A 16,324-nucleotide genomic window follows, 5' to 3' on the forward strand; every position below is an offset into this window, starting at 1 on the left:
AATTGGAGTTAAATAGAATATTTCAATTACCTAGTTAATATTTTAGTTTAATGTGTATTTAATTTTACTCTGTCAGGTGCTCAGAAATTATTATTCAAGTCTTCGTCAAGATTAATTTAAAGAAACAAATATTTAATTTGCAGAAGTTCGATGGGTGTAACAAAAACCTATGCCTAACCCGACCATCCTCCTCCTTTCCTTTCCTGGTTTGTAAGTGACAACGACAATTTAATAATTTTAACTACGTTATATTCTGCTGTAAGAATTTCTGGGCACCTGATTTCTTTTTTTTCGTGTTTTAATATTTTTTCTATTTTTCACGTACGATGTTGATTTAGGTGCCTAGAAATTAAGGAGGCCGTTTCACAAAACTACAAGTTTCAATTCTACGTTTGACATACATATATGTGATGATGCTTTTGAAATTGTAGCTTCGTGATATGGGACTCGATTTCCCCAATTATTTTAACCTGGATGTTGAAAAGAGAATGACATGCCGTTTTTTGTATGAAGATAAATAAAACCTACGTAAACTTGTGATGATATCGTTTGTACTGTTTTTTTTTTTAAATATATTTATTATCTTAACACGAATCTTTTTACATTCCAGATCAACGACAAAAGAGTAAAGGCGGTTCGAGCAGTTGTTGTTCGGCATCGTGCTGCATATTGTAATGTTCCCCGGTGTGGCGGCAGTGAGGACTGTGTTCAGTGGTGTGGCCCGTGGTGCTCTTAAACTAACTACATCAGCTCCCGTATCTCTACGTGCCCGCAAGGCCCAGTTTCTACGGATCGTCTACACGGCACATGTAGAAAGCGCCAGTTGAGTCTTGTTTTTGCTCAAGTTAATATCTTTACGTTCACTATAGAGAAAGGAATCCTTAATTTTTATAAATCGGTATGAAAAGAACCAGGGAAAAGTCGGCGCTAGCCTTACAATGACAAAATAGCTGGCGCTGTGTGAATATTTTTTAATAAAAGTTAATATCTACTGCACATGCCATGTAGGTAGACGATCTCAGCAATCAATGCTACAAGTTTAAAGAGGCAACTGCCATGTTCTGTGGCAGATGGCCACAGCCGCTTCGGGCTTGTAGCTGCATCTTGTGGCTCATGCAAGCGAAACGAGCCACAGTTCGACCAACGCACACTGTTTAAGACCACCGCATGCTCCAAGGGCGTCTCGACAGTTACGTTTCAGATTTCAGATAGCTTAAGCGATATATCTCACCGCGTAAATTATATAGTTGAACTACGAGCCGACTCGATTAGCAAATCACAAGCTAACGGGACCGCGCGTTGCCAGCTCAGCGGAAACTTCGGTTTATTCAGTCCCAGCTATCGAAAACAAAAACTTAGTATTATAATTTAGGCCATCTACATGAATTTATATAAACGTTACTATGGAGATATTTATAATAATTAAATGACAAATTACGTAGTGGAACGAAGTGTGTAAATTAATCTCATTTGCATTGTAAATAGTACGTATATTTTGTAATTCATTAAGGAAGCTATTTACGGGATTAATGTTTCTTGTGATAAGTTCATGCAATATTGGATTTTTTTTTATTTAAATCGGTGTTTACCGCTAGTTGTAGGTTGAGCATGTTAGGCTGGCAATACAGGAACACCGCGACTGCTGTTCGCCGTTCTCATTTTACTCTCGTGGTAAATCTTAGTATTAAATGCACTAGTAAGCTGGCTGCAGCGTACTTGTATTCTAGATCCTGATCCTGAACGAACTCCACTCTCAATTTCTTACCTGTTTTATTTGAAAACGCTTTTGCTCCCGATTGCGTTTCATGCATGAGATTATTGTAATATGAATTTATATGAAATGTAGTCTGCACGAAGTTCAGTAAAAACTGAGAACAAAAACGAGCAAGCGTATGCATCGGATCGCGTCAAATCGGTTATCATTATTTTACTTTATCATTTTATAGCCTCTAGCGTTACCAGAGTCCGACTGCTTTTGTAAATATCGTTTTTTTAATGTTTTTTGTCGTTTCCCTATTTACATCACAGATTATGTAGCGACCTGAAGTTATCCTCTACTTGGCATTTCTCGTAGTTTTTAATTATATTTTAAATTGGCATATGGATGAGTTGTCGACGGATTATTTTGGCTTAGCCTTAATTTTTGTTATAAGCTTACAAATAAAGGAATGTCTTCAAAAATATTATTTTATATTTTTATGTTTAGAGTTCGGTCCAGTAGAGCGAAATATTTGGTTATAGTACAAATTGAATTAAATTAAATTGAATTAGACGCGACGGGAGGCGCTTAGTGATGCGTCCGCGCCAGTATTAGAGCCGGGCCGCGTTGGGGCAGACTGACACCACTCTTGCCACTCACCTCAACACTCAAGCCTCCGCCTGCCTGGCTGAGATACTTGCCGAAGGTCTAATCACAAACTTAGCGTCCCCCTTTCAAAGGACTATATGGTCGGGTCGACTTCCCGAGAGATCACCTTTAGAGTTGCAAATCGTCGTGTTTACTGTGTAGTTTGCCAACCTTTGAAACGGTTTGTCTTCTAACGGCCTAGGTCGAATTATGTCACTGCCAATCAGAGTCAGAAATATGTAAAGGACCCCTGGTCGTGCTGAGTTTCCAATTAATCAAGTGTCTCTATGGGGAAGTTGGCCTGACCACGTAGAAGCCTTTTAAGTAGTAATGTTTTGGTTCCATCCAAGAAACGACTTCGGCAAGTATCAGCCCGGCGCGCGCAGCCCGGCCGAGGTTATAAAGTTTCGATGCCGTATGAATGATTTATATTTTGGTTGCTCTGTTCAGTTGCTGTATGTATGTATTTTGTTAAGTTGTGTAAAATACCTAGTTTATAAAGAGAATAAAAATAATTTCAACTTGATGTTCATGTTTTATTTTTGTTTCGCTTGTTCCGTCGTCCTGTACATACGTGTTGCTTGGTAATATTTAATGATACGGATAATAGTGGCTTTTGTAAACTTCTATAAGTACCTATGTATAGTCTGAGGTATTGTAGGTCGACTCGACTCGTCGCGTTAAGGTGATATCGTAGGCCAGATAGATGAATGTCTTCACTGTATTTTAATATTTCTATAGAATAGTTTTAACTATTAATCAGATAACAGCGTTCACTTAAGGTTCGCACGCGGATGTCTCGTGTCGTTGCTGCTTATAACCTTTAGTTATTGTAATTTTGTTGAAAAATCGCACGATCAAAAAAATATAGCGTGCATGACTGACAATACGTTTGAGAATTGGTAAGGTAACAACCAAATCATGCCTTATTGCTAATCTACTTATTGAAGCACAAACAGCACTGCAATAATGAAGGAATAACATAACTAGAATCCTTCTTGAATCAATGAGGGTCTCTTCTAAAATATCGCTAGATGGCGTTAGTATCGAGAAGTCCGTTTGGTTGACGTCGTGCTTGTGATTGGTTCATTGTGTTATTCAACCAATGACAGACGTGATGCAAATGGCAAAGTTGACAAACGGATATTACTATACTAGCGCCAACGAGCTATCACAGAAACCCCCCTTGGTACCTGTATGAGCTTTATCCTAGCTTTTCCAATCCACTTTTTCATCACAAGATCTCGGCTACGACACGAAGTATCTATTCGTGCAGACGGACGTGTAAATATTCGAGCATTTTTAATTTAGACGAAACTAGCGATAATCTAGCTTTGGAGTGGATATCTAAGGCCGTCGCATTTAGATTTTTTTTTCTTAAAAACTTGTGTGGTCTGGGTCTGGGAATATTGTTCACTGCCATTGGAAAAATGCGCACAACGGCCATCATTATCAAATTTAAGTCAAGTCTAATTTCTGGGGAAACTATATTATAAATACCGATAAAAGCTTATGATACTTGTAACTGAACATTAACAACGAAAACTTGAGGTGATGAAATTTCTTTTTACAAAACGTTTTTCAATTTTTAATTCTGTAAGTAAGTGGGTCATGCAATAGGGTTCACTTGGACTTTTTCTTAATAACGTATGTTTCTTTTGTTTCCAAAAGATGCACATTTGAAACTGTTTATATACAACAATAACGTGTAGAGCGTTAGGCAGTGTATGCTTGTATCACAAACATAAAACAATTAGTCAGATTAACTTCGTACTCTAAACTAAACTAAGTAATGGAACAGAAGAGACGGTTCAGAAAAAGCTAAATTAACTTTGTTTAGATCTAGGTATCAAAAGATAGTCAAATTAAATATTAATTTATTAAAGGTAAAGATTTTTTTTTAATGCGACGGTCAATCTCTGTAATAAATAAAATAATAAAATGTTAGGTGTCACTGTATAACAGGTGTTTAACTACGTACATACATAATCTATATACTTGTTAATATTAATTAATAATTATAACAATGTTGATTACATGTCTTCTTGGTTGGAAGGGTTACCAAATTACTTTTAAGGTTTACAGATATCACCGATGCAAGCTCGATTCTCCAAGATGCCGGAAATTTTTAGTGTTTCAAAAACAATTTATAACAGGCGGTGCAAACTCATCGGGGTGCAGCGACAATATGGCACACTACAAAGGCGGCGTATGCGTGAGTGGCCGAAGTACTTAGCGTAAGTTGGGGTTTCTGGGTTTCTCAAGTGATTGTTTCGTCATAGATTCTACATCGTTTCTACACGTTCTGGATTGTCATCACAAAATATCTCTCGTTTTTGCTACTCTTTGTACCGGACGAAGAATATGGTAGACGACGAGACACCATGAAACAATAATTCGAAGACGCGGCTCTAGTAAAAAAAAAATGTAGCCAGCTCCAAATTCAAACTTGGCTGACGAATACACAATCATCGTTAACGCAACTTTGACCACTAAGACGTCTAGTACTTTTTATTTTTAGCTTAGCTTTGGAAACCAGATTGATTTTCAATGAAGGTTTTCACAGAGGTGAAATATCGCTAGATGGCGTTAGCATGGTGAGGTCCGTTTAACGTTTGCTTGGATTGGCTAACCAATCACGAGCAAACGTCAAACGGACCTCACCATGCTAACGCCATCTAGCGATATTTCGCCTCTGTGAAACCCTCATTTCATTGAGGGTTTCTTGACAGGCAAAATATCGCTAGATGGCGTTAGAATCGTGATTCCCGTTTCGACGTGACCGCTTTGCCGTGACGTGATCGCAAGATTGGCTCATTTAGTTATTCAATCGCAAAAGTCAAGTTTTAATTTAGCGGCGTCCAGGTGCTGGAATGATATTCCTTCTCCTATTCAAGGTGCTTCTAGTGGGTACACCTTCAAGCGCAAGCTGAACGCTCCAAAAATCCCTTCACTAAATCAGCACTGAGTACGCGAGCCTGATGTTTGTGAACAACTTATTTGTCCCTTGTTTTTACTTATGGTTTATTGTAATTTATTTATTTATTTCATGTTTACTAACAGTTAAATCTATTTTATTTACACATGGATCAGTTTAGTATATTTATGCATCATTCCAAGAGTCCCAGACGGCTCTGACAGAATATCAGCGCTTCATTTTTGTATTATTTGTGTTTGCTGTTTATTGTTTTGATTTTGTTGTATTTGTGTCTTTGTGAATGTGAATAAATGTCTTCTTTCTTTCTTTCTATTTCCATATAAAATCTACGGGAGAATCGCGTATTGACAGTAGAAACTATGCCATTTGTTTTGTGGTTTCATTGTCCCTATTGGGAGAATCGAGCTTGCAACAGTAATCTAAAGTAAATAGCGTTGTTTCAGAATTCAGGGTTAGAGATTTGCTTGAAATAAACGCATTTTCTTTTCTAAGCGGCTGATTCTGTAGATAGTCGGAAATTTTATAATTAATAATTCGATCGATACTAATAGGTTGTACATCGTTTGAACGACTATTGAGTTTCAATGGGGTGAAATAAAATTTTAAGAATATATTAACGACTTTTATTTCCTTAGTGAATACTTAAAAATAAAAATTACTTAGTAATATATTAAAATAGAAGCGTAATGTATAAGTTTCATAATAAACATAACAGATATAGGTAGTGCCACGAATGTTGAAGTGAAGGATTACACACACAGCTACAACATTTCATGTAATGACAGCAGGATTTTGACATTTACTCATTCATTTCATTCGTTCAGAGCACATTAGGATTTCTACTTATTATAAAATTCTAAACTATTGTAACCTAAAAGGCTGTACCCTAAATGAAGCAAAAACAAACGATGACACTGAAGCAATTTTAGACACGATCTCTTAAGCACTTTGTAACCAATATTTATGTGATCTGACTACCATATTGTGATTCCTTTGTTTTAAGTAAGTTTTATAGCTAAACTTAGGTTTTGTATCCTAGTTAAGCCATATAACCAGAATTAACTATCTAATATAATTTTAACTGGTTCCCCGCGTTACAAGCGAAGCCTAGTGCGGGGACCCCTGGTAATTCTTGTCAAGCACTGTATATTTTTAAATAAACACATGTGCAATCAGTTCTTTTTGTAGCTGTGTGTGTAATCACTCACTTCAACTCTCGTGGCACTATCTATACTTAAGAGATTAGTTCGTAATTGTCACTCTTTTGGTAAAAAAACACAAGAAACACCGCAAGAAAACTCGCTTTCACATAAAAAGAACCACATCGAAATCACTTCATTCGTTCCATGTAACGATGCCACAAACAGACATTGGCACCAAACTTATAACCCCTCTGTTTGCTTAGGGGTTAAAAAGCTCGGAGTGTGATCGGAGATGTTGAGTTAATTCCTTGGGTACGTGAGGAACCAGTTGAGTATGAACAAAGTCTTGTCGAGCTCCAGTTCCGCGGCGCTCAGTTGCTTGATGCGTTTTTCCACGCCTTGCAACACCGCGTGCTCCGGCGGCGTGATAGTCTCTTCCACCTGTTGCGATAGTAACAAAAAACGTGAAAAACATATCTTGTAACTAGTGTTTACCTACGGCTTCGCACGCTAAAACTATTAGTCATACCATTATTCTCATGGGAATTCCTAAAAATTGCATCGTAACCTTCATTGACGTTGCATTAAAAACAACCATGCCAAATTTCATGACTCTAAATTCAGCGGTTGAGATTTCGTGATTTTATCGCGGTCCCGTAGGAATATTGGAATAAAAAGAAGTCTGTGTGTAATGCATTATGTCCAGCTATCTACTTACATAACAAATTTCATCATAATTCGTCTAGCCGTTTTAGCGTGAAGTAGTAAGATACACACACACACACACACGCACACACACATAGAGCAACTTTCACATTTATAATATTAGTAGGATATCTTATATGATATCCATAGAGATAAGCTATAGCTCGGCATGTATTGCGAGTGCTTTAAGCTTGAAACGCACTGCCACCGGTGGCAGAGCGGTGCCACGCGGCGCGAAGGCGGTACCGGTTGTAATATTCGAGCTAACAGTCCGCATACAATACATAGGAGATAAGCGTGGCGCGGTATTCTATGCGGACTCTTCCACCGCTATCAGTGCGTTTCAAGGTTTATAGTTAGGGTCGCGGAGTACTAACGTCGTCGATATTATCCTGCGGCTCGCCGCGCGCGCGCATGCCGTGCACTATGCTGCGCACGCGGCGCCGCTTGTCCAGCAGCCGCGCGTGCCGCCGCCGCTCGTGCGCCGCCACTAACATGAGGTTATGCAGCGAGCGGTAGCACATCTCTACGCCCAGTAGCGCCACCTGGTGGATGGAAAAACCCTCTGGCGTCAGTTCAATCGCATCATTCTGGTAAGAATGACGAGAGAATGAGGGCTAAAAGACAAGTGAAATATCGCTTGATGGCGTTAGTGTTGTGAGGTTGCAAGCAAGACCGTAACGTCAAAAAACCTCACGATACTAACGCCATCTAGCGATATTTCGCCTATCTTCTCTTCTTTTAGGTTCTCGAGTGGAGACCGCGGATCGGCAAGCGCAGCGTAGTACGTCCACCAACGAGATGGACGGATGACCTGGTTAAAGTCGCGGGTTCACGGTGGAGGCAAGCCGCTTCCAACCGAAGCAACTGGAGGTCTATGGGGGAGGCCCATGTCCAACAGTGGACGTCTTATACATAACATATTATAGAAAACTTATGATATGCATGTAGATAAAGTTATGTATGCGGCTATACATAATTAGGCATTAAAACACTCGTGCGATCTTATTATGAAACTCGCCTTCGGCTCGTTTCATAAAACCACACTCGTACTTTGATGCCTCTCATTATGCACCAGCCACATAAATAACTATTACGACAACGGTATATCGTTGAGCCTATTGTAAAGATATGTGCTGCCACCTACTGTGGAAAAGCGGAAAGAATTGACAGCTGTTTGTTCAATAAATTATTTGAATTTGTATTTGTAAAATTCCCATGTGACCAGACTCCGCCGAAACGGCTTGACCTAATTTCATGATTTTTTTTTGTGTATATTCGGTAGGTCTGCGAATAGGACGTAAACTATTTTTCATAATTCTACGCGGACGGAGTCACAGGCACCAGCTAGTACATATGCTAAAATACGTTAATGTAACGCCATCTATCTTATCGCAAAGGAACTGACCAACAGAATAAACTATTTGTTTGAAAAACGCAAAATTTCTCTACAAGCGCGGGTATTCAACTACATACCTGCTAATAAAAATGGATTAAGTTTCTAACGCAGTTGAATCAAACTGACGTACTCATAGCTATTTAAAAAAAAAAACGGAATGAAAAATAGTTCTCATATAAAAAACTAGATGGCATAGAGAGCGTAACGATACATGGGGTACTTACCTCGTGTAAATCAATGTGGTAAAGATATATTGCCTTGGCCATTCCGCCTGCGGATGCAGCTTTTCGCATTGGCTGAAAAACAGAACGTGGTATTAGCACCAATAAAGTATATATTTAATTGCTTTTGTAATACTAACCAAAGCTCAAAATCCAAATCCGTATTCTATTTGTCATTTGTCATCTAAGGACAGATAGTTTTCATTCCGTAAAAATGCAAATTCCCGCGGGATATCGATAAACGAATTCTCGGCAGACGTAATAACAAATAATTACAAGTTAAGTTACAAGAAAAATTTACAAGATGCTGAAAGACTGTCCACGGGCAATGATTTGGGTATCAGATTCTGTGGGCAACAAACTCTTTATTGTACAAAATAAGAAAACAACCAAAATTGACAAACAATATAACATAAAGACTTATATGAAAACATTAAGGACAATTTCAAAAGTATTCAGTGGCTAGGGCAGGCATGTACAGTCAAGTGTAAAAATATGAACTTATTCAAAGTTTTAAAAATAAGTACCACAGGTCACGTATTTAGGCCATTGATTACTAAAAATATTTTGCTTGTGACTCAACTCGACTTCCATACAAAACTTTTTTTTTTCGTACTTCAACGTTTTTCCACTTGTACCCTATTAGTAATCAGTAAGTAGCTTTAATGTGGGATTTTCTTTACACCATGTATATGTATAATCCTTATTTTGAACGACTTGGCTCACCTGTACACTAATAAAATGTTCTTCCAGCAACTTGTACGTCAGCTCTTTGCACTCTTTGTTCGGTAGCATGGCATACTTCTGTATGTCTTCCTCTTCTATGTATTTCTTTGCGCGTATTAACCTGAAAGTATATAAGAACTCCAAGGTTGAAAAAACAAGACTACATTTTAGATTGTATCGCAATTGTTGTACTATTTTTAGGACATTTATAAAAAGTGCGAGGCAAAATTAGGCGCCAACAGCTACAAATTTTAGAAGTTTGTAAAAATAAGGTATTTTTAAAAGTTTTTTTGTAATCTAATCTGTGTTTTATTATCATACCCCCTTCGGGCAGTGGGATTAGAACTAAGTCAGCATACATTAACTCTATGGAAATAGTATTGCATGAAATGTTTTATAAAACCCTTATCCTCTACTGTCTCTCTCTAGAACTATCAAAACGGGAGTGCAAATCTTACAGAAAAATCTTCAATCTCGGTATTTGCAAGATTTTAGAGGTCTAATCTCGCAAGATCTCTGTATTTTGCGAAATCTCGCAAATCTACGACTTATTTTTAATCATTCTAAGTATTCTATTGAAATTTCGTAAAGTTATTGTTTTAGGGCCAAAACAATGGAATAATACACCTACCTACCAATATCAAACATTTGTTAAATCAATTATTAAAATAAAATGGATTCATCATCATCATCATCTCAACCGTAGGACGTACACTGTTGGACATAAGCCTCCCCCATAAACTGAATTATTATGAAAAAAAAAAACTCCTTAGAAAACACAACATATCTAGAGTGTTGTATGCCAACTGGCTTCGGACGTTTTGTGCCAAATACCCAGCAGCAGAACGGGTCTTTTCTGCTGCTGGGTAAGCGCAGAGACGCTTGTTGGCACCACCACACTGACGGCAGGCTTTGACAGAACGGATTATTATCTAACAAGTTTATCAAATAATGGACCAGGTACACGTGAAGGGTGTTCTTGAGGGCGGGCTTTCTTAATCATTTGTAATCTTCATTAAGATAGAGAGAGGTGTTTTTGCGGCTATTGAGGATAGAGGCGCATATTATCAACATCATCGTCTGCTGGATCTACTGTAAAAATGAATTGCTGTGCAATCTTGCAAATCTTGCGAAATCGTGCATGATTTTGGGAGCAAGATTAATCTTGCAAAATTACTGCAAGATATAGATCTCGGAATACCGAGATTGCACTCCCTAATCGAAACCCTTGCCTACGCTCGACGCCTCGAGTGAAGTGACGTGTTCAATACACTAGTTAGTGTACAATCTTACGTAATAGCCGTGGACGTCATTTTTTAAGTCACTGCAAAATTTGATACATTTTGATACAAATAAACAGCCAAGTCGATCGATTTCATAATTAAGTGAAGTAACTCACAGACTCCTATTTGTCATTCGAAACTTTCGCTTAAAGGACACAGCTCATTAGAGCCACCCGGCACCGCCTCGACTTTGGGCGTCCACTCGTTGTCGACAGGTGGTTCACGGGTGGACGCCGCGTGGTCCACGAATTTCCTAGTAGTCACTATTGCGGCGAGCAGCGTGCTGCATCGAAATAGTAAGTACTACGTACAACTAGAATAAACACCGAAAACAGGCAAGCCAAAACCGACGAACCGACCAATGGATGGTGAAACAGCCCCTTAGTCTTCATTCATTGATTGATGTGTTCGTTCGTCATGTCGCAGTTCAGTGTTATTTTAAACAAACCTTACTATTCTGAGAAAAACGGTTTTAATTTATTCAATTCAAGATTTAATTGTTTTGTTTTATTTTTCGGTCTGGTTTGTACGTTTTGATAAAGCTAACTAAAGTAAATAAATGCAGTAGGTAGTAAATAAATACGAGTACAATCATTTTCTCAAAGCATGTTTATTTATCTGTACGGTTGGTTGGTTCCCACTTTATCACATAGTTCTGATATCTCATTTTAACGATTATAAAGGGGACGGCGCGCACGCAGTCCCCACTACCAAAAATTACGCGTCCGAGTTATCCGCATTAGGGATAATCGCAAGGGTCAACCCAACCGCAGTGCAATGGATGAGTCTCGCCCTGGGGGAACCGCCTACTTGATCACGGTGTCCCCTACGCCAGGTAAGTATGATTTCTTCCCGTCAAACCAGGGTCGTCTATAAACCAGGAAAAATCTTAACAGCGCGATGTAGAATTCGTTCGGGACGTGACAGTGACATCTAACGGAGACGCCAGTTACTAAAATGATGTTTGTTTGGCTCGGTAGATGGCGCTATTAGGAGCTAAATTTCTTGGACAGAATAACTATTCAAAAAATACGTGACCTTGTCGTCTCGTCATCGATTTAAAAATAAGGGATTATTTATTTATTTAGGATTTAAAAGAGCGTGTTGTGAGAACTACAAACTGTCGTGACAGTATACGGTAAACCTAAAGCCGTATTTTACAATGTGCGCTATCGTTTTATTGCCCAAGAGATACGACTTCGCTCTAAGTAAAATCAACATGAGATCACATACAATATTTTAGACTATCGCGGTCATTACTAATTTTATGAATGTTCCGCGTACTTTCTACGTTCCGTGCGTTTTTCTGACTGACTGACAGTTATACCAGCATACCCGCAATTCTGTAGTCTCGTGATCATGGCGCATGCAACTGAGCCGAAAACTGAGCCGAAATATCGAGCTACTCTAAAATCAATCAAAGATGATGTTTTTATTTAAACTTCCGTGTGACATGTAGTAACAAAGTAGCATTAATGAAGTAACAAAATAATCGTAAATAAATCAATGGAATTCAGTGAATAAAATAAATTTCATATCGTTTAATAAAGAGGTTGATAAATAATAAGTGATAATTGTTTATGAAAATCAAAAATACTATTTGAAATAATCCTATAAGTGGTTTGACGTCATCGGCACTTTTTGTCCGACCCCTGCTCTGGAGACATCAGTAATAATAATATGCTTTGTTAGATTTTTGCAGTGTATACTAGTGTGCTTAGGAGATGAGCCGTGAAGAAATTGCCAACTGTCACAACTCCAAAATTTTAGTGGATTTGTTCCCCTTAGAATCATATTTGAGTAACTTAGGACACGTTACCATGGCAACAAGCTACATCAAAAAGTTGACTGACCCATGTAGTAGTCGCACCTGTGAACGTGGTGAAATAGAGGCTTGGTGGGTAAACGTGGGCTTTGTACCTGAATATCCTCGCAGCCTTGGAGCCGAGGCGCTCTGTGACGGTGTGGTCGAGCACGGCGCAGAGGGTCTCCTGCGCGGCGCGGCGCACGCGCACGACCCACTGCCCGCCGCCCGCGTCGCCGCATCGCGACACGAACCCCGCGCCGTTCTCCTCTGCGGACAAAAAGGTAAGAAAAATAAACGAGATGATGAAAATGTGATGATGTGAGCAATGTTATGAGCAGACCCCGTTATCAAGCGGGCAGCATGGTGGCTACCTAACATTACTGATGTGTAATATAAACTATTCAAGTCTCGATGTCGGAGCTATTTATGGGAACTCCAAAATTGATCTGATAGATAACTCAATTTAAAAAGTTTTGTTATTGACATTGTACATCATTAATGTTAAGTAGCCACTAAACTGCCCACTTGATAACGGGGTCTGCTCATAACATTGCTCACTGTGTATAATTAACGAAACATGAAATTGAAAAATGACCCTCCCGGGAATGTTGGTCCAAATGTCAAAACGTCCAAGGATACACAGCATTTGGACATTATGACCGCCCAGTCCTAGATGTAGATAATTTAACATTGCGAAAATTGGGTCTATATTCATGCATTATAATCTTATAAATTATCTTTGAACGAAAAATGCTTGTACATATATTTGATAAAATATACCTAAGCTAAGGTTAATCAAGCTAATTATGCAAGTTTTTTATTGAAATAAACAAATTTTTTTTCGAACCGGTGGTAGATTTTTTAAAATTCATAAGTGCTTGTTATAGCCTCAATTGATTAAAAATATTTTGACTGACTTTTGAGATATTTAGGGTTGGACTGACCTAGCACCTTGAGGTATTGGTCCAGATGTTGGTGAAGCTGCGGCCGGTCGCCGCGGCGGGCGCGCTCCTTGAGCTCGAGCGCGGGCGCGGGGTTGGACTCGGGCGCCCAGGCCGCCGACGACAAATACATCTGCTCCAGGAGATGCCGCATTAACTCGCCCGCTGTCCAACAATAATATTACAATGATCCAACTAATATTATAAATGCACTCTAATAAAATTCATTAATTTTAACCCGAAAAACCAGATTAAACATTTCCTCTAAAAAAATTTTACCGTTTTCATCAATCCGTCGTGTGATAGCTTTAATCATCACGTCATCTCTGAAGTCAAGATGGAATCTGTCGTAGTTCACCTTCCAGTACACATCTAAAAAAAAAATTGATTATACATATTTGTTTGGTTGGACGGAATTAAAAAAGGTGGACACATCAATTAGCATGAAAGTTTTCCGTCGTGACACGAAAATTACATACCAACTATTTGCACTCAGGCGTTTTAAATGCGGTTGACTACGATGTAACTTGAAACTTGATGATATTTTGAATTGGTGTTCGCTTGCGAGTTCCAAATAGAATGCCCCAAAACACGTCCACTAACGCCATCTAATTCAGATTTAGTGCAACTTACAATAATTTACGAACATACCATGTACTGTGTAATTTATTTCATAAGTGACATAGGAATAGAATTAAGCGATAAGTTTTCTAGTTTTCTAGACAGTGGCGATTTCTTATTGATCTTTTCAAAGTATCACGTGGAAATAAGTTTCACTAGCGCCATCTAGTTTATAAACGACAAATAACTCGTGTGTGTTTCAGCTTTATTATTATAACTAGGCTTCACCTGCGGCTTTGTTCGCATAAACTATCAGGTCTTAGGGCCTTATCACACTTGCGAGTAGCGAGCGTATTTTGTATGAAGGCGATCAAGCAAAGAGTTCGCCGCAACTGATATTTGTATAGAAAATACGCTCGTAACTCGCAAGTGTGATAAGGTCCTTACAAATTAATTGAAATTACAATGACGCATGCACATGGATACCATCGGAATAATATCTGCATAAAAATTAAAAAACTGAATTGAAAACCTTTCTTGTAGTCCTTAAAAAAATACATACTATCTTTCATATCAGCCGTGTTGCCGCTCGTCATGGCTTGCACCAAAGCCCTGCCGTCCAGCTCTGGCACAATGGTGGCCACCGGCACGAGGGTAGGGATCTCAGAGCCCTCCTTCATCTCTGCCACGGGAGCTTGCTGGATGTAGCCTGCCGTGGCCAGGCTCACGAATGTGTCTTTCAGTGTTATTATTGAGATGTTTTTCTCCTGGAAATTTTGATAAATATGTTAGTAAACACTTTGAAATGTACGATTTTAGGCTAAATTAAAATCTAATTATAGTTTGCTAATGCAAAGACAGCATTTTAAAAAATCTAGTTAAAATTGTAACTTATTTTCCTGCCACATTATTTTTATTTTTATGCTAACATTGTTATTTTTGAAAGTAATTGTTAGTAATTAAAAATTGTCCTCAGATATTTCAGAGATGCCTAGGTGATTGAATATGTTGAAACATGCAGTTCATTCGCAAGAGATTGAAATTCATGTTTTGGTTTTTTTGATGACCTTGGCTGCTCTGAAAAATCTGATGGCAAGTGTAGGATAATTTATTATTTTTTAATAATTGTACTGTGTACCTTGTCATCTTTGTACTTGTTGGCAATAGCCAGCAGTAGTCCTGTGGCGGTGCTTGCTGCTTGCTGCAGTAATTCTTCTATCAGTAGCTCTGCCTCACTGCCATATTTACTCTTCATTTGCAGAAGGTATCTGTGAGCATTAACATTTACACTTTGACTTTCTTGCCGGGTTCTCTTCATCAGTAATTTCCTGAACCGGTAGTAGAATTTTCTTGAGTGGCCATGGAAGTGTGACAGGAAAAATGAAAACCCCCAAAAGGAAAGGGGAAAAGCCGTAGATTAACTCAATAATAAGTTAAGTACAAAATAAGTTATTAATGTATATTTATTATACTATTTCAATATTCTTTAAAAAAATATATATTCCTAAAAATTTAATGAAATTGTTATTTACCTGGGATATCTAATGAGAAGAAGCACATTGTCAGGGATTAACTTGTAGTCTGCTATTACTTCATTGGCCGATGGTTCAAACAAGGCCAAATCGTATTTTATAAGTGTCCGGAGACTCTCAATTACCTGAAAGATATATTTAAAATCATTATCAGGCCAAAAGATGTCCACTACTGATGTAGGCCTATGTCCAGCAGTGGAAATAAATATTACCATGCACATAATGCAATATAATAAAAATGCGAAAAATTTGTGTGTGTGTGTGTATACGAGTGCAAAGCCGCGAGTAAAGTTTGGTAAGTACATAATATATATTTTGAAATAGGTTAGTCCGTAGTCGTGCATGTCAACATAACCTCAAAAGCATTAAAAACAATACCTGCGATCTAGGCAGTCCCGTGCTCCTCATTATCATGGTAATAGTCTTGCTGCCATATGTGAACAAATCATTTCCAACCTGCTGCACGATTTCACCGTAATAACGGAGAAGTATCTCCGAAACCACTCTACCGAGTTGATGAGACATTATTGCTTTATACAAGGTTCTATACAGTTTATGTTACTGCTGCTGATTAAATAGATAATCTTTTAGGTTTCATGCTTTGCACTACCTCTTTTAAATCACTAATTTACCGTACTTAATTTGATAATTTGTTGTTTACATACGCGTGTTTATTTTTTTATTTTTGACACTGACATACCTTACCTTTGACAGATAACAGA

The 16,324-nt window shown here is 38.3% G+C and overlaps 2 protein-coding genes and 1 non-coding gene across 3 annotated transcripts in view; 1 reads left to right on the plus strand and 2 right to left on the minus strand.

The window, feature by feature from the left end:
- UBL3 (ubiquitin like 3) overlaps positions 1 to 2,873 on the plus strand; it is a 128,637-nt gene extending 125,764 nt beyond the window's left edge. The window contains exon 4 of the mRNA XM_074098629.1: positions 611 to 2,873. Within this exon, the coding sequence (XP_073954730.1) occupies positions 611 to 675 (65 nt within the window). The 3' untranslated portion in view covers positions 676 to 2,873. The remainder of the gene's footprint in view (positions 1 to 610) is intronic.
- A 3,020-nt stretch (positions 2,874 to 5,893) lies between these two features.
- Positions 5,894 to 16,306, minus strand: Polr3C (RNA polymerase III subunit C). The gene is made up of 11 exons (XM_074098627.1): positions 15,981 to 16,306; positions 15,603 to 15,727; positions 15,209 to 15,338; positions 14,633 to 14,837; positions 13,789 to 13,881; positions 13,513 to 13,674; positions 12,682 to 12,835; positions 9,479 to 9,599; positions 8,756 to 8,827; positions 7,510 to 7,677; positions 5,894 to 6,868 (listed from the first exon to the last, which is right to left on the minus strand). Exons 1-11 carry the CDS (start codon positions 16,125 to 16,127, stop codon positions 6,728 to 6,730), a joined length of 1,518 nt encoding a protein of 505 aa, XP_073954728.1. The 5' UTR covers positions 16,128 to 16,306; the 3' UTR covers positions 5,894 to 6,727.
- LOC141435931 (U1 spliceosomal RNA) lies at positions 11,442 to 11,604 on the minus strand. Its single transcript, XR_012452238.1, has one exon. It is a non-coding gene; the product is annotated as a U1 spliceosomal RNA (small nuclear RNA).
- Positions 16,307 to 16,324: the final 18 nt, after the last annotated feature.

The sequence above is a fragment of the Choristoneura fumiferana genome, chromosome 15, assembly GCF_025370935.1.
Source record: "Choristoneura fumiferana chromosome 15, NRCan_CFum_1, whole genome shotgun sequence".
Taxonomy (NCBI): domain Eukaryota; kingdom Metazoa; phylum Arthropoda; class Insecta; order Lepidoptera; family Tortricidae; genus Choristoneura; species Choristoneura fumiferana.